General features: G+C 51.4%; 1 protein-coding gene across 1 annotated transcript in view; it reads left to right on the top strand.

Annotated features, from left to right (window-relative positions):
• Window positions 1-24,466, top strand: part of LOC142001472 (uncharacterized) — a 30,536-nt gene extending 6,070 nt beyond the window's left edge. Inside the window, exons 3-6 of the mRNA XM_074976728.1 lie at window positions 20,969-21,057; window positions 21,582-21,708; window positions 23,018-23,131; window positions 23,481-24,466. Coding sequence (XP_074832829.1) covers window positions 20,969-21,057; window positions 21,582-21,708; window positions 23,018-23,131; window positions 23,481-24,466 — 1,316 coding nt within the window. The remainder of the gene's footprint in view (window positions 1-20,968; window positions 21,058-21,581; window positions 21,709-23,017; window positions 23,132-23,480) is intronic.
• The last annotated feature ends 426 nt before the right edge of the window (window positions 24,467-24,892 follow it).

The raw sequence follows: 24,892 nt of genomic DNA, 5'->3' as shown, positions 1-24,892 counted from the left end.
GAATTTCAATCCAGGGAACTAGAGACGGGTCAGTCTTGCCTCAGTCCCTGGGAAAATAATGGAGGGGATCCTTAAGGAATCCATTTTGGAGCACTTGGAAGAGGGGAAAGTGATCAAGAGTTCTCAACATGGATTCACCAAGGGCAAGTCATGCCTGACCAATCTGATTAACTTCTGTGATGAGGTAACAGGCTCTGTGGACGTAGGGGAGTCAGTGGATGTGATATACCCTGACTTTAGCAAAGCTTTTGGTACAGTCTCACCCAACATTCTTGCCCATACTTTGAAGTACGGATTGGATCCATGGACTATAAAATGGACAGAAAGCTGGCTTGACGGTCGAGCCCAATGGCTAGTGGTCAGTGGCTCAATATCTGGATGGTGGTTGGTTTCAAGTGGAGTGCCCCAAGGCTCGGTTCTGGGGCCGGTGTTGTTCAACATCTTTATTAATGACCTGAATGAGGGACTGGATTGCACCCTCAGCAAGCTTGCAGACTGCACTAATCTAGGTGGAGAGGCAGATATGTTGGAGGGTAGAGATAGGATCCAGAGTGACCTGAATAAATTGGAGGATTGGGCCAAAAGAAATCTGATGTGGTTCAACAAGAAGTGTAGAGTCCTGCACTTCTGAGGGAAGAATCCCAAACATTGTTATAGGCTGGGGACTGACTGGATAAGCGGCAGAGCAGCGGAAAGGGACATAGGTGTTCTGGTGAATGAAAGGCTGCTGAATATGAGTAAACAGTGTACCCTTGTAGCCAAGAAGGCTAACAGCATATTAGGATTCATTAAGAAGAGCATTGCGAGCACATCTAGAGAAGTGGTTATTCCCCTCTATTTGGCACTGGTGAGGCCACATCTGGAGTATTGTGTCCAGTTTTGCGCGCGCCCCCCCCCCCCCCCCAGTATAAAAAGGATGTGGATTTGCTGGAGCAGGTTCAGCGGAGGGCAACAAAAATGATTAAGGGGCTGGAACACATAACGTATGAGGAGGGGCTGAGGGATTTGGACTTTTTTAGCTTACAGAAAAGAAGACTTAGGGGTGATTTAATAGCAGCCTTCAGCTTCCTGAAGGGGTACTCTGAAGAGAATGGAGAGAAACTGATCTCAGTGGTGTCAGATAGCAGAACAAGTAGTAATCTGAAAGTGCAGAAGGAGAGAGGTGTAGATTGGGTATTAGGAAAAACTACTTCACCAGGAGGGCGTTGAAGCACTGGCATGTGTTGGCTAGAGAGATGGTGGAATCTCCTTCTCTAGAGGTTTTTAAATCTTGGCTTGACAAGGTTCTGGCTGGGATGACTTAGTTGGGGTTGATCCTGCTTGAAGCAGGGGACAGGACTAGATGACCTTCTGAGGTCACTTCTAGCCCTATTCTATGACTGTGATCTGGGGCTTCTTTATCCCAGAGTTAGACTATTTGTGCCCCACTCCCCAGTCACACAGGGCAGATCATCAAGCAGCCTGGCCCACTGGTCATGTGGCAGGAGTGCTGGGCGGGTGGAAATGCAGGGCCCTGTTCCTGACATTGGTCCCCTGAAGCAGAGGGACACACACCTTCCCCCCATTGCTGTGCTAAGCAAAACCCACTTCTGCCTATCTCTGCCTCTCTCCCCTGCTCAGCTCAGCCAACCCCCCGGAAGGACTCCTAAACACCAACAGCCTCTTATTGCAATGACAATAAACTAGTTGTAGCTGCTCAGGTACGAGGTGTGATGGGGTTCAGGGGTCCCCAAGCACTGCACCCCATCCACAGGCAGCAGTGACTCTCACTCAGAAGGTAGAACAGGAAGTTTATTAGGTGACAGAGGCCCAGTTTCTTACAGAAGAGTCAGTGCAGCAATCAGAGACAGTCATTGCAACCCGTCCTGGGAGAGGAGCTCGAGGGGTGCCCCTCTGGGGTGTAGCTTCCCCCCTCGCCAGGCTGGCTGCCTTCCAACTCCCTCTCTCTCCAGCTTCTAACTGCCGCCTCCGATTCAGACCCCCTTGGCTCCTCCCTGCTCTTTGTTCAGATCAGAGGTGTTACCTGCCAGCTTAGGTTACGGCCCCGGGGGTCATCCTTAGCCACTGGGAGCTGCTCTACCTGTCTCGCACACATCCAGCCTGACTCTCACATTCACTCCCCCCGCACATCTCTTCCCCCCTTCCAGACCTTACTGAGTGGGGTCACTTAGCCAGTGATCTGGGGAAGTTTAGGGCTCTCCCTGCATGACAGAGCATCGGCTATGGTGGTGGTGTTCCCCTTGCTGTGGATCACCTCCATGTCATAGTCCTGCAGGAGGAGCCTCCACCACAGGAGCTTGGCGTTGGCCCCTTTCATGTGGTTCAGCCAGGTCAGGGGTGGGTGATCGGTGTACACGGGGAGATGCCATCCAAACAGGTACGGCTACAGCTTCCTCAGCGTCCACGCCATGGCCAGACATTCCTTCTCTATGGCCGCGTAGTTCTGCTCCCGGGGCAGCAGCTTCTTGCTCAGGTACACGATGGGGTGTTTCTCCCCCTTGTTGTTCACCTGCATTAGCACAGCCCCCAGCCCCACGTCTGAGGTATCAGTGAACACCAGGAAGGGTTTGTTGAAGTCTGGATTTGCTAGCACTGGGGGCCCTAGCCAGAGCTTCCTTCAGCGCGCAGAGGGCCTCTTGGCACTGCTCAGTCCAGACCACCTTGTCAGGCTTTCCCTTCTTACACAGCTCTGTTGGGCGGGGGGGGCGGGCTGCAATGGAGCTAAAGTGGGGCACAAACCTCCGGTAGTACCCCGCCATCCCAATGAAGGCCTGGACCTGCTTCTTAGTCTGGGGTGTTGGCCAATCTCTGACAGCCTCCACTTTAGCTGGCTCTGGCTTTAAGCAGCCGCTGCCCACCTTGTGGCCCAGGTAGGTCATCTCAGCCATTCCCACCTTGCACTTCCCTGTCTTGATAGTCAGCCCAGCCTTCTGAAGTCGGTCCAGCACCTGCTTGACCTGGGACACATGGTCCTTCCACGTCTGGCTGAAGATGCAAATGTCGTCCATGTAAGCCAGGGCAAAGCTCTCCATCCCTTTCAGTAGCTGGTCCACCAGACCCTGGAAGGTAGTGGGTGCCCCCTTGAGACCGAAGGGCAAGACCAGGAACTCATAGAGCCCCACAGGGGTGATGAAAGCCGACTTGAGCCGGGCATCTTGGTCTAATGGCACTTGCCAGTACCCCTTGGTTAGGTCTATGGTGGTGAGGTAACGGGCTCCCCCCAGCTTGTCTAAGGTCATCAGGCCTAGGCATGGGGTAGGCATCTGATACAATGATGGCATTAAGCTTGTGATAGTCCACACAAAACCGGTCAGACCCATCTTTTTTAGGGACTAACACCATGGAAGAGGCCCAGGGGCTGGAGGAGGGTTGAATCACTCCCAGAGCCAGCATGTCTTCAACCTCCCATTCTATGTCCTGAGCCATCTTCCCTGTGGCTCTGAATGGCACACACTTGATAGGAGCGTGGGCGCCTGTCTCTATTCAGTGGACAGCCAAGTCAGTGCATCCGGGTCTGTCAGAGAACAGCTGTTGGTGTGAATGCAGCACCTCCCTGATCTCCGTCTGCTGGGCAGGGGTCAGCTGGTCCGAGAGGGGAATAGACTCCAGCAAGGAGCTGTCTCCAGTCCCTTTTGAGCATATCCACCAAGGGATCATCCCCCTGGCCCTCCCAGTGCCTTCACACTGTCAGCACCAAGTTCTCCCTGTCCCAGTATGGTTTCATCATATTCACGTGATAGACCCGGTGGCTGTGAGCCCAGTTCAACAGTTCCACCACATAGTTCCATCTCATTTATCTGTTTAACGACCTTGAAGGGGCCATCCCAGGCAGCTTGTTCAGCCGCACAGGTACAAGAACCGTCGCTCGGGCCCAGGTGTTATGGCCATACCAGAAGGTTTTGCTTCCTTTGGGCCCTGGAGAGGTTCTCCCTGGCCAGGCCCATGAGCTCAGTGAGTTTTTCCTGGAAGGTCAGTACATACTGTACCACTGACTCCCCTTCAGGAGAGGCTGTCCCTTCCCACTCTTTTCTGAGCAAGTCCAGGGGTCCCCGTACCTTCCTTCCATACAGCAGCTCAAACGGGGAGAACCCCATGGATTCCTGGGGCACCTCCCTGTATGCAAACAGCAGGTGGAGTAAGTATTTGTCCCACTCTTGGGGGTGCTGATTGATGAAGGTTCTCAGCATCTGCTTCAGAGTCCCATTGAACCCCTCTCCACCAGCTCATTGGTCTGCGGGTGGTAGGCTGTGGCCCAGGTGTGCTGGACCCCACGCTTGTCCCACAAACTTTGCAGCAGGGCCGACATGAAGTTGGACCCCTGATCTGTGAGAAGCTCCTTGGGGAACCCCACTCTGCTGAAAATGGACAGCAGTGCATCTGCCACAGCGTCAGCTTCGATAGAGGCCTGGGCCACTGCTTCTGGGTATTGCATGGCAAAATCTACCACCACCAAGATATATTTCTTGCCAGAACGCGTTGCCTTACTGAAGGGCCCCACTATGTCCATAGCCACTTTCTGGAAAGGCTCCTCTATAATGGGCAGTGGCCTCAGGACAGGCAATATTGACAGATAGCTGCAAAGATCCCTGGCCAGAAAAAGTTCTGTAGCAACCTTCTCCTGGTGCGGTGGATCCCCTGATGTCTTGCGCGCGGGACATAATGGGCTAGGTACAGCAGCCTGCGTTGGTACTTTTGGGGAACCGTCAGTTGCCTCTGGACCTCCCATGGCTTCACTTTGCGTCTGGGAACCCATTCCTGATATAGGAATCCTTTTTCCCACAGGAATTTCTCCCTGCAGCCCTACCCCAGCTGTGGAGCTGGGTTGAGACTGGCCAGTTCCCTCATCTTCTGCAAGGAGAGGTCTCTCTGCTGCTCTGCCTGGAACTCTTTGGCCGGGGCAGGGGCAGAAGCCACCTACCTTTCTGTGCCTGGGTCCAGAACCACCGGCCTGTAAGACCTGGTTTTTGGGGGCCCCCTTTCTCCCAAGGTTGGCCCCTGAGGCTTCTGTGGCTTTGGCTGGGTATCTACCCCCGAACCTGGGGAGAGCACCCCTGTTTTTTTTTTTTGGCTGCAGGTCAAGACCAGGGCACGAGGGCGTTCACCTGGCATGTTCTCCAGATCATCCCCGTTAGTACATCTGCAGACAAATGGCTGTGCACGCCCACCTCCTTGGGGCCTTCCTTATCCTCCCATTTCAGGTGCACCCTTGCCATGGGCACCTTGAAAGGGGTCCTGTCAATTCCCATTACAGTCAGGTGGGAATAGGGCATCAGCCGGCCTGGTGCCACCACCCTGGGCTGGGCAAGCATCACATCTGTGCCTGTGTCCCAGAACCCCGTGGCCTTTCTCCCATCCACCTCAAGGGGTGTGAGACACTCGCTCCACAGAGGCAGTGCTGCCCCCACTCTGTAAACTGATCTCTGTGCATTTGGGCCCCCTGAGAAGCTGGTCTGTGGGGTGGGCTTGACCCAAGCCAAGGACACACTGTTGGCATCACCTGCCTTGGCTGCCAGCCCCTCTGGCTTCTGGGACTCCACCCCATTGACTCCATGACACCTTCCTCCTCCCCCCTGCCCCCAGCCTGCTCAACCTGTCTGGGAACTTGGGACATTGGGCTGATCTATGCCCCTTCCACCTATGGCAATAACAGCCTGGGTCTTGCTATGTCCCTCAGGCTGGCTGCTCTGTCCAGGCTCTGGCTGGCCCTCTGAGGGGTGGGCGGCTGGCCCCTCTTTCCTGGGCTTGCCCAAGAGGTGATCCCCTCTGTCGTACAGCCAGGAACCGGTCTCTCTGAGGATCCCGGTCTCTCCAGGACTCCCTCTCTTTCTGGGGCTCACTTTCAAACCTGGCCTGGCTGTTTGTGAAGTCATCCACCAGCTTCCCCGCACTGTGTGGGTCCCCGGGTGTCCGGTCCTTGAGCCACACCCTCAGGTCAGGTGAGCACATCTTGTAGAATCGTTCCAGGACCATCAGCTTGACCAGGTTCTTTACGGACTGGGCTCCCATCCCGAACACCCACTTTTGGTAGTATTGCATCAGGCGGGAGGCTGCATCTACATAGGTTTCCTCAGGCCTCTTCTGCGCCTCCTGGAACAACTTCTTGTACATCTCCGGAGTCAGCCTGAACTTATGTAGCAGGGCCTGTTTGACCCATTATTAGTCCCCAGGCTGCAGCCCCTCCATCTGGCTGAGCACTGTTGTGGCCTTCTGGCCCAGCAAGGGAGTGAGGTGTCAGAGCCATTCAGCTGGGGGAACCTTGTGCAACTCCCAGGCTCGCTCAAAGGAGGTAAGGAACCAGTCCATGTCCCCTGGGTCCTGACACTGGGCCAGCACACGCATCTCCAAATAACTGGCCACCCCGAGCCTCCTGGCCCTTTCCCCGCTTACTGCAGCTGGGGCTGCTTGGTGTCTCACCTCTGCCATGGTCTGCTCATGCTCCCGCTCTCTCTCCTCCCGCTGTCTCTCTTGTAGCTGGTGCTCGTGCTCACGTTCTCTCTCCCATTCCTGGGCTTCCAGTTCCTTTAATCGCACCTCGAGCTCTAGCCGTCGCAGGGCACTCCGCCCGTGATGGACTACTGCTAGCTGAGCACGACCTGGTGGGCACCACATCTGATGGCGTTGAGCCCCTGCTCCTGTCTGAGAATCCGAAACGCTCCCAGGGGGTGACCAGCCAATTCCTGCTGGGACAGGCTCTGACCCCCTGGATTGGTCATTCTCTTCCAGCTGGGTCTTGGTCACCTTTCCCACAGTCAGGGCCCTCTCTCTGCACAGACCCGCTAGGTCTGCCTTCAGGAGTCGGGTATAATCCGTCTCCTGGGGTATCCACTCACTGGCAGAAGCTGCAGCACCGCAAGGCTTCCTAGAATCGCTCTGTTCCACCTCCAGCGCTTGAGTCTCCTTCCTTCTCCTGTGCTCAGTCAGCCACTGCTGGGAGCTCATCCGTGGGTGCAGTGCATCCCACTGCTGACACCAGTGTGATGTGGTTCAGGGGTCCCCAAGCACTGCACCCCGTCCGCAGGCAGGAGTGACTCACTCAACAGGGAGAACAAGACGTTTATTACGCCGCAGGGGCACAGTTTCTTATAGAAGAGTCAGTGCAGCAATCGGAGACAGTCATTGCAACCCATCCTGGGGGGAGGAGGCTGAGGGGTGCCCCTCTGGGGTGTAGCTTCCCCCCTCGCCAGGCTGGCTGCCTTCCAGCTCCCTCTCCCCCCAGCTTCTAACTGCCACCTCTGATTCAAACCCCTTTTGGCTCCTCCCTGCTCTTTGTTCAGGTCAGAGGTGTTACCTGCCAGCTCAGGTTACAGCCCCGGGGGTCATCCTTAGCTGCTGGGAGCTGCTCTGCCTGTCTCGCACACATCTAGCCTGACTCTCACATGCACTCCCCCCACTCCATCACACAAGGGTTTCCCAAGGACTAAATGCTGGTCCAAGAAGGGATCTGGCTGAAGGGATGAGGGCGGGCCCCACAGGGAAGGTAGATTATCTCCAGCCAAGTGAGAGGATGGAACTGCTTCCCTCCAGAAAAAGGTGTAGGAGGGATATCATCGGAGTGTTACTCGCAGCACGCACCCACCTGATGATGGTGAGCATCCCCGAGTCTGTTGGCAACATCTCTGTTTCCCCTTTGCTTTGCTTTGCTTTGCTTGAAGGGGGGGTGTTACAATTCCCCCCCACGACCACACCATGCTGACGGTCTATCGCACTGAGTGTCCATCTCACACTGATAAAAGCACGCCTCCTCTGGCCCGGTGTCAGCCCCTAGACGTGGATGGCTTTAAAGTGTTCCCTCCTCGTGGCCTGGGGGACCAGCAAGGAGCCTTGCACAGCCTTGGCAACCGTCACCAGGGCTTTCTGCAGGACAGGGAGAAGAGGGCCATCACTGCGCAGGAGCTAAAATACACCCTGTTCAGCTCACAGCTGCCTTCAGCTGCTGCCCCCGTGTGTATCCTGCAGGACGAATCGCAGGGTCACAGGCTACCTGGAGGCAGGGGAGGCGGTTGGCTTGGCTGATGATGTAGGTGTTGAACTAACTGCAGCCTTCTAGTGTATGCCGCGAGCTCTGGGATTGGGCCCTGCTGCTGGCCAGAGGGCTTGGGGAAGGAGAGGAGAATACACCCAGCAGCCTTCCCCTTGGCCAGGGGCTTCATTCGCCTTGGGAGCAGGCGGAGCCACCGTTACCCTTCCAGAGTTAGCTGCTGGTTGGCCCTAGTGAGAAGTGTCCCGTGGCAGCTGGGAGCAGGGGTGTCAGACCGGAGAGGGTAGGGGAGCAGCAGCGCGTGGGATGGGAGCTGTTCAGGCACTGCCCTGCCCTGGGCTCTCCCCTCCCCTCCCCTCCCCAGCAGAGGATGTTCAGTACCAGCGACTGGGGCTGCTGCCCTTACCCTGCGCTCACGTGTAGCCAGTTGCCCTTCCCAACTTGTGACAGGCAGTAGAAGGGGACAGTCGCAGCAGGCGGTGGGTGGGGCCTGAGTAGGGGCAGACACTGGCTGAGGCAGAGAAGGGGCTGGAGGGGACAAATCAAGCAGACAGGCAGCTGGGGCGGGGCTGGGGGTGGTGCTAGGGACAGATGGGCTGGGGGCTCTTGCCAGGGTCTGCCCATCCCTTTCTGCCCAGAACATGGCATCTTCTCTGCCCTTTGCCCAGCAGCACTGGGAGTAGCTCACTAGGACACTGCAGCCAGGAGAGGGGAATCTCCAGCAGGGCAAGTCCCGCTGCTCCCAGGAGCCTCTTCCCAGTGGGCAGAACCCCCAGCCTGGCCTGAGTGGTCCATGGTGGGGGTTTGTGATCCCAGCCCTGTCCCTAGGGAAGCTACCACCAGCTCCAAGATGTGTGGGGTGAGAGCCAGAGGGCACTTGAGGCAGAGTGATGTGTGGGGTAGCAGGAGGATAGGAGGGGACAGGATGGGGAGAAGGCAGATGGGAGGAGGGACACGTGTTGGTGGGGCAGGTGGGGGTTGGGTCCAGGGGGATGAGGGTGGACTAGAAGGGAGATGTGAGAGGGGCACAAATTCCTTTAGCAGGAGCCGGAGGTCGCTTTGCTCCCCACTTCTGTGTCTCCCTTCCCCCAACCATTCCATTTTACATCGTAACTTCACCCCCTTTGCCGGGTGCTGCCGTGAAGCCGACAGGTCTGAACAATGTTCACCAGTCTTTGTTGCCCTTTCCATCATACCCGGGGTGTTGGTTCCCCTCCAGTTCTCCCGCAGAGCAGCTGCTTTTAATGCCACTGCAGATTGCTGCTGGCAGCTCAGACAGGCCTTATTTCCGTCAGCGCACTCAGTTGTGTCTCTCTGGGGCTTGTTGCTTTTCCATGGATCAATCTCGGCCAACCCCTGTTCTTCTGATGCCCCAGTTACTGATCACACCTCATTGTTATTGCCAGAGAACAAGGGAGAACGCTCTCCTCCAGCTGCTTTGGTGGAAACTGATGATTAGAGATCTATCACTTTATAGCAGTGGGCTTTACTTTTCTTCATTGCTTCCTTAGTTTCTCCAGGGATAACCAAAGGAGCCTCCGTTTCTTTTGCCAGCTGCTGCTTCTGGTCCATTTAAAGAATGTCTTGACGTTTATTTTCACACATTGAACTCTCTGCTTGCCAAATTCCTTGGAACTCCCTTCTTTCCTAGCTGGCTACAGCTTCCTGTCCCCCTGTGTTGGCTTCACTCTGGCTGGATTTCTGTTTTCTGAAGGATATCAGTTTGTGTTGAGCAACCTATGGAACCTTGTCACTTAGCCAAAGCTTGTGCTTTACAGACACCCTCTCTGCTTCCCTTGCTGTTTACACAGAGGTAGGCGTCTCTTCCAAAACTGTTTTTATTTAAGTAGCAGCTATCTCAATTTAAGGATTCAGTTCTCACTGTTGGGCACTGTTCATTAATCCTTGAAATACCTTCTTAAAATGTTAGTGTCGTTCTAGTTTTAACTCTGCATTTCTAAAGGTAATTGTAACTATGGAAAAACACTTAAAATCACTGCACTACAGAACTTTCCATCACTTTATTTTGATCTGAATAAGCCAACTCATCAGGACAAAGGAACATCCAACTGTACGGTCTGGTGGAGCATTCATTGTTTCAGCTACGCTGTCCTGAAAAGACATGTGCTCATTAAATGTGCTATTACTGATCAAAATACAGCTACTTTCTAATAATGAAAATGTAATCACTCATCTCCCCACCAAGCTCTATCACCAAAAAATAAAGAAAGCTGCCGAAGTCATTCAGTAGCTTTCACCTGGAGCTTTTTCATTGCTGGTTTTGCATCTAAATCAAAGCTGCCATTACTGATGAATCCTATCTTTTAAAAACCCAGTTTTATTTTAAAATACCAACTGGCAGAAATATGGCTAAGCAGATTTGTCATGTTTTTGTATTTGATGTTTGTTTTCTGGAAGTGGAAAATCTTGACTCAAACAAGTTACTTTTTTATTCATTTTCATTTATAGTTTACTTTTTTCTGTCTAGAAATGCAAGTGAAAGGATTTCGTAGAATATCTGTCAAATAACATTATCTCCACAAAATTTGATGTTTATTCAAAATAGCATCTACCTACAACAATTATTAACTAAAGAAAGGATGTACCTCATGTGCCAGAAGATTTTTAAGTGTCTAATTTTTGCAGTTCTGTGCCCAAAACAACAGGAGCCAGAGTAGCATCCGTTTAGTAAATCTGGTCCTGTTTTATAAACTAAAATAAAAAAATTATCCATGGTGTTAAATGCTTGTTTGCTGTAGATTTTTAACACAAACAACCGCTTCCACATCTCAAAGTAAAAATGGATCATTTTTCTTCTTTAACTCTTAAAGAGCTACATATTTACATATGAACAACACATCTCCATCATGAGCAAGGATGGCCCCTGTGGCTCTCTTCCACAGCTGGGAGCACAATAATTAAAAAGCCAGGAGGTTTCTGGTGTGCAGCTGTTCTCCTGCATTCTCACCCTCTCCCCTTTTCTGCATTATGGGTGAAATGGGGACAGGACAAAGGCAGGTGGGTCTGCACAAACAAGCAGAGACTGAGAATTCCTAGTGCCAGCCCTGCAAAACCCTAGACAGCTGCAGGAGGAGTCATTACACTGTTTGAGGGCCCTTGCCTTTGGCTGCATATTCAACCAGCCCAATCTGTAACCCTGACAATGAAGCTTAGAGATCATAGAATCACAGAACATTAGAACTGTTAGGGACTTCAAAAGGTCATTGAGTCCAGTCCCCTGCCCTCACAGCAGGACCAATCACCATCTAGACCATCTGTGATAGATGGGCTTATTTAGTTTACAGAAGAGAAGACTGAGGGGTCATTTAATAACAGCCTTAAACTTCCTGAACGGGGCTCTAAAGGGGGTGGAGTGAAACTGGTCTCAGTGGTAACAGATGGCAGAACAAGGAGTAATGGTCTGAAGTTACAGAATGAGAGGAGTAGGTTGGATGTTAGGAAAAACTACTTCACCAATAGAGTGGTGAAGCACTGGAATGTGTTGCCTAGGGAGGTTTTTGTAATGTGTGAAGTAGTTGTTCTCTCTGTTCATACCACATGTTAGTGTGTCAATTTTGAATATGTACTTTATGTTTGTTCATTACAAAGGCTGCTTCCCTTTCTTTGATGCTTGTGATGATCTCAGGCAGAACAATTAACCCCACCCCCACCCCCTCATTCCTTTCTTTCTATCCTATTTGACTTGGCAGTTTTTATTGCAATTTTTTTTCTTTTTGGTCCTCTATACTTATCTGTGTCAGTCTGTATTGGAAATGAAATTGATCTGAAGAAGTGGGTGTGTCCCATGGAAGCTCATCACCAAATAAATCATTTGTTAGACTTTAAAGTGCTACATATCTGCTGCTTTATTTTGTTGGAGTACCAACTAACATGGCTATATTTCTGTTACTATGGAGCATCAGTGTTAACACTTGGCACAATCTTATCATAGAATCATAGGGCTGGAAGGGTCCTCAGGAAGTCATCTAGACCAGCCCCCTGCTCCAAGCAGAATCAACCCCAACTAAGTCATCTCATCAAGGACCTTGTCAGGCCGGGACTTAAAAACCTCTAGGGGTGGAGAATCCACCACCTCTCTAGGCAACACATTCCAGTGTTTCGCCACCCTCCTGGTGAAGTAGTTTTTCCTAATATCCAATCTACACCTCTCTCCTTCTGTAACTTCAGACCATTGCTCCTTTCTGCTATCTGTCACCACTGAGATCAGTTTCTCTCCATTCTCTTTAGAGCTACGTCTACACGTGAATGTTACATCGAAATAGCTTATTTCGATGTAGCGACATCGAAATAGTCTGTTTCGATGAATAACGTCTACACGTCCTCCAGGGCCGGCAACGTCAACGTTCAACGACGACGTTGGGCAGCACCACATCGAAATAGGTGCTGCGAGGGAACGTCTGCATGCCAAAGTAGCACACATCGAAATAAGGGTGCCAGGAACAGCTGCAGACAAGGTCACAGGGCGGACTCAACAGCAAGCCGCTCCCTTAAAGGGCCCCTCCCAGACACACTTGCACTAAACAACACAAGATTCACAGAGCCAACAACTGGTTGCAGACCCTGTGCATGCAGCATGGATCCCCAGCTGCAGCAGCAGCAGCCAGAAGCCCTGGGCTACCGGCTGCTGCACACGATGACCATAGAGCCCCGCAGGGGCTGGAGAGAGAGCGTCTCTCAACCCCTCAGCTGATGGCCGCCATGGCGGACCCCGCTATTTCAATGTTGCAGGACGCGGATCGGCTACACGTGCCCTACTTCGACATTCAACTTCGAAGTAGGGCGCTATTCCCATCCCCTCATGGGCTTAGCGGCTTCGACGTCTCGCCACCTAACGTGAATTTCAACTTCGAAATAGCGCCCAACACGTGTAGCCGTGACGGGCGCTATTTCGAAGTTGGCGCCACTACTTCGAAGTAGCGTGCACATGTAGACGCGGCCTAGAGCTCCCCTTCAGGAAGTTGAAGGCTGCTGTTAAATCACCCCTCAGTCTTCTCTTCTGTAAACTAAAAATAACTTTAAATCTCTCAGCCTCTCCTCATAGGTCATGAGTTCCAGCCCCTTAATCATTGTTGTTGCCCTCCACTGAGCCTGCTCCAGCACATCCACATCCTTTTTGTGCTGGAGGGACTAAAACTGGACACAGTATTCCAGATGTGGCCTCACCAGTGCCGAATTGCTCGCGGTGCTCTTCTTAATGCATCTGAATATGCATTTAGCCTTCTTGGCTACAAGGGCATATTGTGTACTCCTGTCCAGCCTTTCATCCACCAGATCCCGTAGGTCCCTTTCCACTGCACTGCTGCTTATCCAGTCAGTCCCCAGCCTATAACAATCCCAAGTGCAGGATTCTACAGGTCGTCTTGTTGAACTGCCTCAGATTTCTTTTGGCCCAATCTTCCAATTTGTTCAGGTCACTCTGGATCCTATCTCTACCCTCTATCATGTGTGCCTCTCCACCTAGATTAGTGTCATCTGCAGACCCTCATTCAGGTCATTAATAAATATGTTGAACAACACCGGCCCCAGAACCAAGCCTTGGGGAACTCCACTTGAAACCAACCACCATCCAGATATTGAGCCACTGACCACTACCCATTGGGCCCAACCATCAAGCCAGCCTTCTGTCCATCGATCCAATCCGTACTACTTCAATGTATAGACAAGAATGTTGTGGGAGACTGTATCAAAAGCTTTGCTGAAGTCAAGGTATATCACATCTACTGACTTCCTCACATCCATAGAGCCTGTTACCTTGTCACAGAAGCTAATCAGATTTGTCAGGCATGACTTGTTCTTTGGTGAATCCATGTTGGCTACTCTTGAGTGCTTCCCCCTCTTCCAAGTTCTCTGCCTATTCCTAGGGATTGAAGTAAGGTTGACATGTGTTTGAGACCCCAACAAGGCTTGAACTCACAACCTCTAGTTTATAAGGCTAGTGCTCTAACTACTGAGCTATTCTTTCTTGCCTGAGACAGTCAGTCTATTCTCTGAGGGGTAGTGCAATTTGAGAGCTCCCACTGCTGTGTGGATGAGGAGAGGCAGAGGAAAGTAAGTGTCAAAAACCGTCCAAGGTCCCTCCATCACCTACCAACACCTGCCCTTTCTATGATAAAACCTGTGGCTTCAGAATAGGGATAATCAGGAATCAACAGACTCACAAATAGGAGGGTGACATGAAGACATCCTACTCACTAGCAAATGTCCACCAAGAAGAAGGTTCCCATGGAACCTTACCTACCATTTCTCTCAGGCTATGTCTTCACTATGAGATAATACCGATTTTAAGTCAGTGAGTCTGATTTTTCCAAGTGCCTGTTCTCACTGTAAATTCCATTAGCTTGATTTATGGAGCACTAAAATCAACATAATATTGGTATCCTAATAACCTGACAGGTGTAGTGTTCAGTTTGAATTTGAAATTCCGAATGAAGGGTAGTTAGGACGTGCCATGTCTTTAAATCAAATTCATTAGCTTCCAGACCTGTCCTGTATGTGCCCCACACTGCCCCACAGTTCTCCACTCTGGCCTCTTCCATCTCCGCTGCTCTCGGATGTGGAGGAGATAAGTAACAGGAAGACTATTTCAGTTCGGCACCTTGAAACCCATGGCTGTAGGGTCACGAGAAGCTGAAAAATCTCTTTGCTAGTAACACGGCTATGGGGTCTGTGGTTCTGTGTATACTCCTGCTAGGTGCCTTTTTTTTCTCCTGTACTGCCTAGCACCAGTCGCTGCCCCCCTCCCATACCATCTGCCAGCTAGGCTGTGGGTGGGGGGTCATGCTTGTCCGATAGGATGAGAAACTTTTGAGCTGTTTACATGTTGTCCCACTCCCCACATCCCTTCCCTTCCTGAGAGGTGCCACGCATTGTGGAGTTTTCCCTTGCCCGCATTACCTGGCACTTCCTGTGTGGGTGGGGGTTGTACTTGGAGAAGAAATTTCTTTGCAGCTGCTTACATGTTGTCCTGACCCCCACATCCCCTCCCTTCCCCCCTCCTGGAGGCACCACACAGTTGAACTTTTCTGCGCCCAGCTGCGTCACATGGCTTGGCCCCAAACCAGTAAGAGAATGTGCTGCACAAGGCAGCTTAAATGCAGCGAGGGTCATGATTTTTGAGTGCTGGGTGTAGTCGGGGGTCTTGTAGCCACCCAGGGGCTGTCTCCCTCAGCAGTCACGATTCTCAGGGCTGGCTGTAGTGTGGGATCTTTCAGCCACCTGGGGGAAGTCTCCCTTAGCGGTCATGATTTTTGGGTGCTGGTTGTAGTTGGGGCCTTGTAGCTGCCCGGGGATGTCTCCCTCAAATGCTCATGATTTTCAGGGCTGGCTGTAGTCTGAGGTCTTTCAGCCACCCAGGGGAAGTCTCTCTCAGTGGTCACAATTTTTGGGTGCTGGCTGTAGCTGGGGTCTTTTAGCTGCCCCTAGCCAGACATGTTTCAATGAATGCAGTATAGTAGCTATACAGTTACTGCGGTTCTCAGCGTGAGGCTTACAGTGAGGAATATTCTTGTTTTGGGGGAATGGGTTTGGGTGGGTCCAAACATGGCTGGAGTCTGGGGTGTCTTAGCCACCCAGAGGATGTCTTCCTGTGTGGTCATGATTTTCAGGGCTGACTGTAGCCGGAGGTCTTTTAACCGCCCTGAGCTGTGACTGTTTCAGTAATTCATTTGTAGCATTCACAGTGTAGCATCCATGTCTACTTACAGTCTTCTTTTCCAGGAGGCCTAAATCCAGATTCAGGTCCAAGCATAATCCAAGCTGAGGAACACTGTTAATAGGGGCAAGTGGTGGATCTCCCTGGGTGGTTACGATTTTTGGGGCTGGCTATAGTCTGCTCTCTTTTAGACATCCTGAGCTGTGACTGCTTCAATGATTGGTTCGAGTTTTAGTGTAAGCACCTGTGTCTATTTAAACAAGCTTTTCTTTAAAGGGTCATCTTTGCCACAAGGTCTACAGTCAGTCCAAGCCTCCTAAGATTTAGTGCTTTGCATCCTGTTTTCAAAAACCTGTCAGCTGGGACAGGTTTACTACTCCTCCCCTCCCCTCAATTATAAAAAGCATATCTCTTATAAAGGCAAGCCAGGCTCCCATCTGGAAAAAGGGATGTTTGTTTAACATGGCAAGAGAAAGAGAGGAATGAAATGTGGGAAGATGTTGTCACTACCTACATCTACTTGTGGGGCATTTTTTCCCATGCTGCACCAGTGAATATAGCCAGAATGCTATGGGGCTCAGGGAACTGTGGGATAGGTTCCCACAATACAGTGCCGCAGCACTCGATTTAAGCTACCTGTCTGTGGCAGCAGTAAGTCAATTTTGTGGGGAGCATGTGGGAAGGTGAGGATGCTCAAAATCAAATGGATAAAACCCAGCATTAAATCAATTTTAATAAATTCAGTTTTAGCTCCTAGTGTAGATGCAGTCTGAGTTTCCGAAAATCTGCCTTCCTGGAATCCATTGTTTCTTATTTTGCTGTTCTCCCTTTCACCATGTACTCTGATTTCATGGTCACTTTCTCCCAAGCTGCCTTCCACTTTGAAATTCTCAACCAGTTGCTCCTTCTTGGTTAAAATCAAATCTACAGTTACTTTCCCCCAGTAGCTTTTACCACCTTCTGAAATAAAAAATTGTCATCACTGCAGTCCAAGAACTAACTGGATTGTCTGTGCCTCACTGTGTTAGTTTCTCAGCAGATTCGGGATAGTTTAATTCCCCCTTCACCACCAAATCCTGTGCTTTGAATGATTTCCAGATCTGAAGAAGTGGGTCTGCCCTATGAAAGCTCATCATCTAATAAATCACTTAATTAGTCTTTAAAGTGCTACATAACTTTTGTTTTGGATGATTTTGTTAGTAGCTTTGAAAAAGTCTCTTCAACCTGGGTTCATGGTCTGTAGTAGATCCCTAGTATGGCATCACCCGTGTTTTTAACCTCTTTTAATCTAACCCAAAGACTCTCAATGGCCGCGTCTACACGTGCATGCTACTTCGAAGTAGCGGCGCCAACTTCGAAATAGCGCCCGTCACGGCTACACGTGTTGGGCGCTATTTCGAAGTTGAAATCGACGTTAGGCGGTGAGACGTTGAAGTCGCTAACCCCGTAAGGGGATGGGAATAGCGCCCTACTTCGAAGCTGAACGTCGAAGTAGGGCACGTGTAGACAATCCGTGTCCCGCAACATCGAAATAGCGGGGTCCTCCATGGTGGCCATCAGCTGAGGGGTTGAGAGACACTCTCTCTCCAGCCCCTGCGGGGCTCTATGGTCACCGTGTGCAGCAGCCCTTAGCCCAGGGCTTCTGGCTGCTGCTGCAGCAGCTGGGGATCCATGCTGCATGCACAGGGTCTGCAACCAGTTGTCGGCTCTGTGGATCTTGTGTTGTTTAGTGCAAGTGTGTCTGGGAGGGGTCCTTTAAGGGAGCGGCTTGCTGTTGAGTCCACCCTGTGACCCTGTCTGCAGCTGTTCCTGGCACCCTTATTTCGATGTGTGCTACTTTGGCGTGTAGCCGTTCCCTCGCAGCGCCTATTTCGATGTGGTGGTGCCCAACGTCGACGTTCAACGTCGACGTTGCCAGCCCTGGAGGATGTGTAAACCTTATTCATCCAAATAGCCTATTTCGATGTAGTGTGCACATGTAGACGTAGCCAATGTGTCTGTGTCCTGCATCCATCACCACTTCAGTCCAGGTGTGCACATTTTTAATATATAAGGCAACACATCCCTTGTACCCTAACCGTCCTTTTAGAGTAAACTGTACCCTTCTATACCAATATGCCAATTGTGTGTATTATCCCACGAAGTCTCTGTGATGCCATTTATGTCATAGTTGTGCTAATTTATCAGGACTTCATGTTTTTCCTGCTTATTACCATACTTCTCATATTTGTATACAAGCGGCTACAGTGTTTTTTAAAAAAATAAATAAATGAAAATAAAGGTGCTGGAATGCAAGTGCTACTGGCAGCCTCAGCCTTATGATCCCCTGCAGTGCTGGGCAACCACCTGCAGCCCCACGGCTGGGAGGCGGCTGGTGCTCAGAGCCCTGGCCAACAGCCTCAGCCATGGGAACCCCAGCCAGGGGATGGGGAGGAACCCTGCACTCCCATGGCTGGCAGCCAGCTGGGGCATGGAGCTTCGTCCAGCAGCCTCAGCTGCAGGATCCCCAGCTGGGGGAAAAATGGTGCCGAAATGCAGTTCCATGCCCCATTTTCAAAAGGACCCCCCTGTAGCCGCGCTGCGCCGAGCCGAGCCACACCCTTTCGAAAGCAGCGCTTTTGAAGTGCCGCGGCCAGAAGCACCCTAATGCTAATGAGGCGCTGAATATTCAGTTCAGCGCCTCATTAGTAATCTTTGAAATGGCCATTTCGAAGTTTGGGCCAAGTGTGGCCACAGCCTTTGTGTTCAAAAATCTTAAGGGAACAGCTGCTTTAGTGTCTCAGTGTAAGATTGAATCAATGTTTGTGCTTTAATTCTTTGTTTGAGAGCTACATATTTACCATATGAACCACAATTCTCCATCATAAACAAGAACAGCCTCATGATTCCCTTCTGCAGATGGGAGTACAATAATTGACAAGCTACAGGGTTTTTGATGTGCAGCCCTTCTCCCCTTTTCTGTGTTGGTGACATGTGGACAGGGTGAGAGTGGTGTGGACAACCAAGCAGAGACTGAGAATTCTTGATGCTGGCCCTGCAAAACCCCCGGCAGCTGCTGGGAGAGTCCTTACCATCCTTCAGGGCTGTCCAGAGATGGCAATGCTGCTGGCTTCAGCTATGCTGCCATTGGCTGTATGTCCAACCAGCCCATTCTGTAAGCCTGACAATAGAGCTTGGATTTCCTAGGGATGGTTTATGGTGCTTCAGGCAGCAGCAGCTCAGAGGGTTTAATCTTTGGCAGAGGAGAACACGTGAGACATTTTGCTCTCAGCTTCTCCTTTGCCTGGCCACCCCCGCTATTCCCAGGCTGAGAGATGGGTTTTCTGGGGAGGAATAGTGGGACTGTTGGTGATGCAAACAGCCAATCCAAAGTAGCTTGTGATGTTGCTAACAAATGGTGAGCTCCTTTCCCCATCCCTGTCTCTGCAGAACCCGGACATGTCTGTTACCTCATGCTGGGGCAGCTCCAGCAGAAGCTGAATGTGTCACCCCACACAGGCCATGCCAGATGCTCTTTAGCAACACATTTGCTGAGAAGAGTCACATTTAGGCTCCTCTCCAGTAGACACTTAAGCCTGAGAAGCAAAGGGGGAATGTGAGTCTGGGGGAAGGAAGATAGGGAAACACTGGCAGATGGGGTGAAAGGAGATGGGGGGTAGCATTATGGGTGTCAGGTTGCCTGGATCTTGCCTCTGAGGCTCCCTGCTAACATCTGACCCACAGTGGGGTGCAGGGGTGGAGTCCTGAATTTTGCGGGCCAGAGTCACGCAAGTTTGGGCCAGATCCAACTCATGGGTTCTGCCCGGCTAGGGGATGAAGAGGCTCTGAGCTCTGTGCTCCTCCCACACCCCCGTCTCTGATAGAGAGAGTAGCAGCGCACTGCAGCCTGGAGGCTTTTTCCATCTGCCCCTCTGATGGGCCATATTTGTAGCAAAACAGAGCAACAGGAGACAGTGCTCTTGGCTCCTCTTTTGCCTCCGCCCCAAGGAGCTGCATCAGATAAGTGCCTCCATCACCCAACCCCCAGACCCTGACTGCTCCTGCACACTGCCCTTCTGCCCACTCCATTTCTTCATGCCCCCCACCTCCACCTCATTCCTGAATAGCTCCAGCCCCACACCCCACCCTATTTCTGCACTACCTCCTACCCAGACCCCACACACTGGGTTTGCTTTCAGGTAGCACCACTCTCCTACACTGAACCCCTTACTTTTGGCCCCACCCAAGAGTCTGGGGGGACTACAAAATCTACTAGCCCTGACCCCTCTGGGGCTGGTGTGTGAGGGGAATAAGGGAAGTGTCTTGTGTTTGTTAGTTTTTGGCATTTGGGTGTTTTTTGCTTCTTGCTTGTCTGGCCCCTGACTGATGTTTCTGTGGGTCAGTGGCCTCTGATGCAAAAAAGTCTCCCCACCTCTGCCCTACATGCTTAGAATTTATAAGGCAAATCTCTCTCCTCTTCCTGCTCCCAATTCAGGCTCTGACTGTCTTCAGTCTCATACTTCATGGGTCTGGCTTCTGAATGCCAAATGTTTGAGGTTGACAGGACTGCACAGACTCCTGCTCAAGCTTGTGTATTAATCCATAGCCTCTGCAAGCATGGAGTTTAACTGATGATTGGTTTGGTTTGGTGCCGGTTCAGTGATGTTCAGGAAGTTTGGTTTCATGTCCCGTTCAAGTCCAAGAGATACAAAAATAAAAGGCAGGAAAGTGACTGCACAGGTAACCTCAGACTGGCTGATGTCTCCTCCTAAGCATCTGCGAGTCCCAGATGTGCTTCTTCTGACACCCCCAAGCTCACACCCCTGTTACTGGAGGGGAAACACCCCCAGGAATGACAGGGAGAAACCAGCTCTTGCAGGGAGAGGGGTGAGACTAGAAGTGGCAGCAGGAGCAGTCAGAGAGAAGGGAGTTTCCCAGCTCCCAGTCCTGCCCAGCTCCATTCCCTGCAGCCTCCAGGGCAGGCTGTTTTTTTTTTTTTTAGACAGGGTGAGGAGCACAGAGGAGAAAAGCCAGTTCCTGCCTCTACGTCCCAGCACTGCTGGAGGACTGTGCTGCCCTGGGGATAGCATAAAGGGTTTTCCTCCAAAGCAGCAGCACCTTTTACGCTCCTCCTTTGTCACATTTGGCTCAGAGATTGTATCACTGGGAGGTCGTGGAAGTGCAGGCAGGTCTGTATTGTAATAACATCACTGAGAGTTTTCCCAGCATAGGGGAGTTCAGAGTGTCTGTCTGCGAGAAAAGAGCCTGGGGGGAATCGGGTGTGTAATGGACTAAGGCTCATACTGAAACCTCCCCAATTGCCCTTCTCACCCTGACAGGCTATAGAACAGTGACCCCATTTTGCTCCAGATCATCACATCTACCAAGGGAGCAGAGAACAGAGATGGCTGTGGTGGATCAAGCTCAGGTAGGAGTTCGGGGGGGCGGGGGGGGTGGAAGCTGCTGGGGAGGGTTGGAAGAAGGAGAAGGTCAGAAAATTCACAGGGTGGGAGCAGGAGGGGGCAAGGTGTGATAACCCTGCTAGGACATGCTTTGCTGAGGGCCTGATTTTAAAGAGTCTCTTTGTGGGTTGGGGGATTGATCATGTTCCTGTGTCTTAAAGAAGAAACCACATCCCTGGGCAAGGCAGACAGCAGGAGTCTGAAGCTGACAATGCAGTGACATACACTGGGATTCCTTTCCCTGTTTCCTGCCTGGAGCTCTGCTTCCCATACCAGCTTGTGTCCAATGAGTTCAGGATAAATAGGAAGATGCCACCATTCTTGGTCCGCTAGGATGGACAAGGAGCTCTCCCTTTCATTCTGTTCCTTGGAGCCTCCTGGCCACTTGGAGAAGGGTGGTGGGGGATTTTGCTCTTCTGTCCCTCTTTTGTGACTTGTGGGGTAGTGGCTGGGGCAGCAGGCGCTGAGTGGGGAGCACCTGTTGTTTCAGGTGCCGGTAACCTTGAAGCAGATGGCTGTGTATTTCACCAAGGTGCAGGGGGCTTTGCTGGACCCCACTCAGAGAGCCCTCTACAGGAATGTGAAGCAGGAGAACTACGAGATGCTGACTTCACTGGGTAAGGGTTCCTGTTCCCTCAGCTGTTGAAGCCAGGAGTCTGGCATGTCCATATCTGGTCAGGGTCCTCCCTGCTCACAGCGGTTAGGTGGAAATAGGTCACGTAGTGCTCAGCTGCAGTGTGAAAGTTATTCACCGCTGTGCCTCCTCCCGCAGGGTAGACGAGTCATTAACCAAGCGGACATGCTGATTCATAACCAACCCTTTAGCTGTCACGGGGACAGGAGCATTGTATTACCCTGTCTGTGTTAATTCTTAATGGTGTCTGTGCAGGTCCCTTCATGCCTCCATGTTTGAGGAGGGCTCTAGTCACTGGAAGTTCAGAAATAGGCAGGGGGTTAACCCAAGAGCTCTGTGTACTTCAGTAGGTTCATGAGAGCCTGCAGATCCTGAGCACACCTCGTAAGGGTGTGAAACCCCGGCCCCACAGACAACAGCCTTTCCCAAGGGTGCTCAGTGACCATGTTCCCATCTGTCAGATCCCACAGCCCCCAGCAAATCACAGGCTCAGGCTAAATTCAAGCTGTTCACTTCGGCTACGTCTACACGTGCACGCTACATCGAAATAGCTTATTTCAATGTAGCAACATCGAAATAGGCTATTTCGATGAATAACGTCTACACATCCTCCAGGGCTGGCAACGTCGATGTTCAACTTCGACGTTGCGCAGCACCACATCGAAATAGGCGCTGCGAGGGAACGTCTACACGCCAAAGTAGCACACATCGAAATAAGGGTGCCAGGCACAGCTGCAGACAGGGTCACAGGGTGGACTCAACAGCAAGCCGCTCCCTTAAAGGGCCCCTCCCAGACACACTTGCACTAAACAACACAAGATCCACAGAGCCGACAACTGGTTGCAGACCCTGTGCATGCAGCATGGATCCCCAGCTGCAGCAGCAGCAGCCAGAAGCCCTGGGCTAAGGGCTGCTGCACACGGTGACCACAGAGCCCCGCAGGGGCTGGAGAGAGAGCGTCTCTCAACCCCTCAGCTGATGGCCGCCATGGCGGACCCCACTATTTCGAAGTTGCGGGACGCGGATCGTCTACACGGTCCCTACTTCGACGTTGAACGTCGAAGTAGGGCACTATTCCGATCCCCTCATGAGGTTAGCGACTTCGACGTCTCGCCGCCTAACGTCGAAGTTAACTTCGAAATAGCGCCTGACGCGTGTAGCCGCGACGGGCGCTATTTCGAAGTTAGTGCCGCTACTTCGAAGTAGCGTGCACGTGTAGACACAGCTTTTGTGAGCCATAGAGCCCCAGTCCTTAGTGCTCTCTGATTATGCCTGATCTCACCCCCAACCAGGACTCCTCCTTCCCAAACCTGCCCTGATTGCCCAGCTGGAAGCAGGGGAAGAGCTGTGGGTCCCAGATCTCCAGGTCTTCGAGGAAAGGAAGACACCAGGAAGGAGTGGCACAGGTGAGGGGTCAGTAACACTAACACAAAGTGTCCAGCAAATGGAGGGAAAAGATTAAAATCCCCCAGACAGTGGTTTGAGCCCTTGCAGTTCTCCCTCATCTCCCCTAGGTCATAGTGTGCTCTGCAGGTGTCATGGCAGATCTCACTCATAGCTGCCTTCCCCCACGCTATCAGATGTCAAGAGGTTTCTCTACACTCCTCTGTGGGAGTGTTTGGATGGGATGTGGAGACAGAAACCACATTGACAATGTCCAACTTGTTGACTCCCTTTGTTTTCCCCTTTGCTATTTGGTCCTTTGTCTCAACCCAGACAATGATGCTTGCCTGGATATTCTCTTTCCCCCACCAGGTGATCAGATGATGAGTGAGGATGAGAATTGGAATCCACAGAGGGTAGCTTCTGAGGGAGAGGAACTGCAGCAATCCATCTGGAGTAGAGCTGAAGGGAATTTTTCCCAGTTCCTGGAACAGAGAAAAACCTGGAGAAATTGGAGCAGGTCAGAGAGGAACCAGGGAAACTGCCGAAGGAAGAAAGCTGATGAACCCACTGAATGTGGGGGGGAAGGCAAGGCTCCCAAGGAAACCACAGCCCAGCATAACAATACCAAGGAAAAGAAACCATATAAATACTTGGAATGTGGAAAAAACTTCAGTCAGTGCTCAGGCTTTATTTGCTGTGAGAAGCCATGTGCATGCTGTCAGTGTGGGACAAATTTCAGAACAAACCCAGCTCTTATTGTATCTCCAAGAATCCACACAGGGGAGAAACCTTTTAAATGTTTGGACTGTGGGAAAAGTTTCAGTCAGTGCACAAACCTTATTAGCCATGGGAGAATGCATAGCGGAGAGAAACCCTTTAAATGCTTAGAGTGTGGGAAAAGTTTCAGTGAGCGTTCACACCTTGTTAGGCATGTGAGAATCCATACGGGAGAGAAACCCTTTAAATGCTTGGAGTGTGGGAAAAGTTTTAGTCACCGCTCAAACCTTATTACCCATGGGAGAATACATACAGGAGAGAAACCTTTTAACTGTTTGGAGTGTATGAAAAGTTTCAGAGAGCGTTCACACCTTATTAGGCATGGGAGAATCCATACGGGAGAGAAACCCTTTAAATGCTTGGAGTGTGGGAAAAGTTTCAGGTACCGCACAGACCTTATTACGCACGGGAGAATCCATACAGGAGAGAAGCCCTTTAAATGCTTGGAGTGTGGGAAATGTTTCAGTCAACGCTCAGGCTTTATTAAGCATATGAAAATCCATGCAAGAGGAAAACCCCATGAAACAGGCGGAGGAGAGGGGGACAAAGTGTCTGGGGGAGGGGATATATGGGGTTGAGGGAAGGGAGTTGGGGGCTTACCATCTCCCATCTGGACTGCCACAGCTGAGAGAGGAGAGAGACTACTTGGATGACATCAGCTGGCTGCTTGTGTGAAACCCAGCACTTTCTCTTCACCTCTTAATTGTGCTGGGGGCGGGGGGGGCAGACTTCCTAAGGTGGGGGGGAGAGTAGGGGTATATACAGACTGGTATTAGTGAGGTGTGGAGTTTGTTTGTAGTGTGTTTGCTGACTCCCATCTGGGCTGCAGTTGGTGATTCCCACAACTCCAAGATCATAGAATCAAAGAACAATAGAGCTGGAAGAGACCTAAAAAAGCCATTGAGTCCAGCCCCCTGCTCTAAGCAGGACCAAACCCATCAGATCAGCCCCACCAGAGCTTTGTTGAGCCAAGACTTAAACACCTCCAGGGATGGAGACTCCAC

This window comes from Carettochelys insculpta, chromosome 25, assembly GCF_033958435.1.
Source record: "Carettochelys insculpta isolate YL-2023 chromosome 25, ASM3395843v1, whole genome shotgun sequence".
In the NCBI taxonomy this organism is placed as follows: Eukaryota; Metazoa; Chordata; order Testudines; family Carettochelyidae; genus Carettochelys; species Carettochelys insculpta.
The sequence above is the reverse complement of the archived record's forward strand: the minus strand, read 5'-3'. Positions and strand labels throughout refer to the sequence as shown.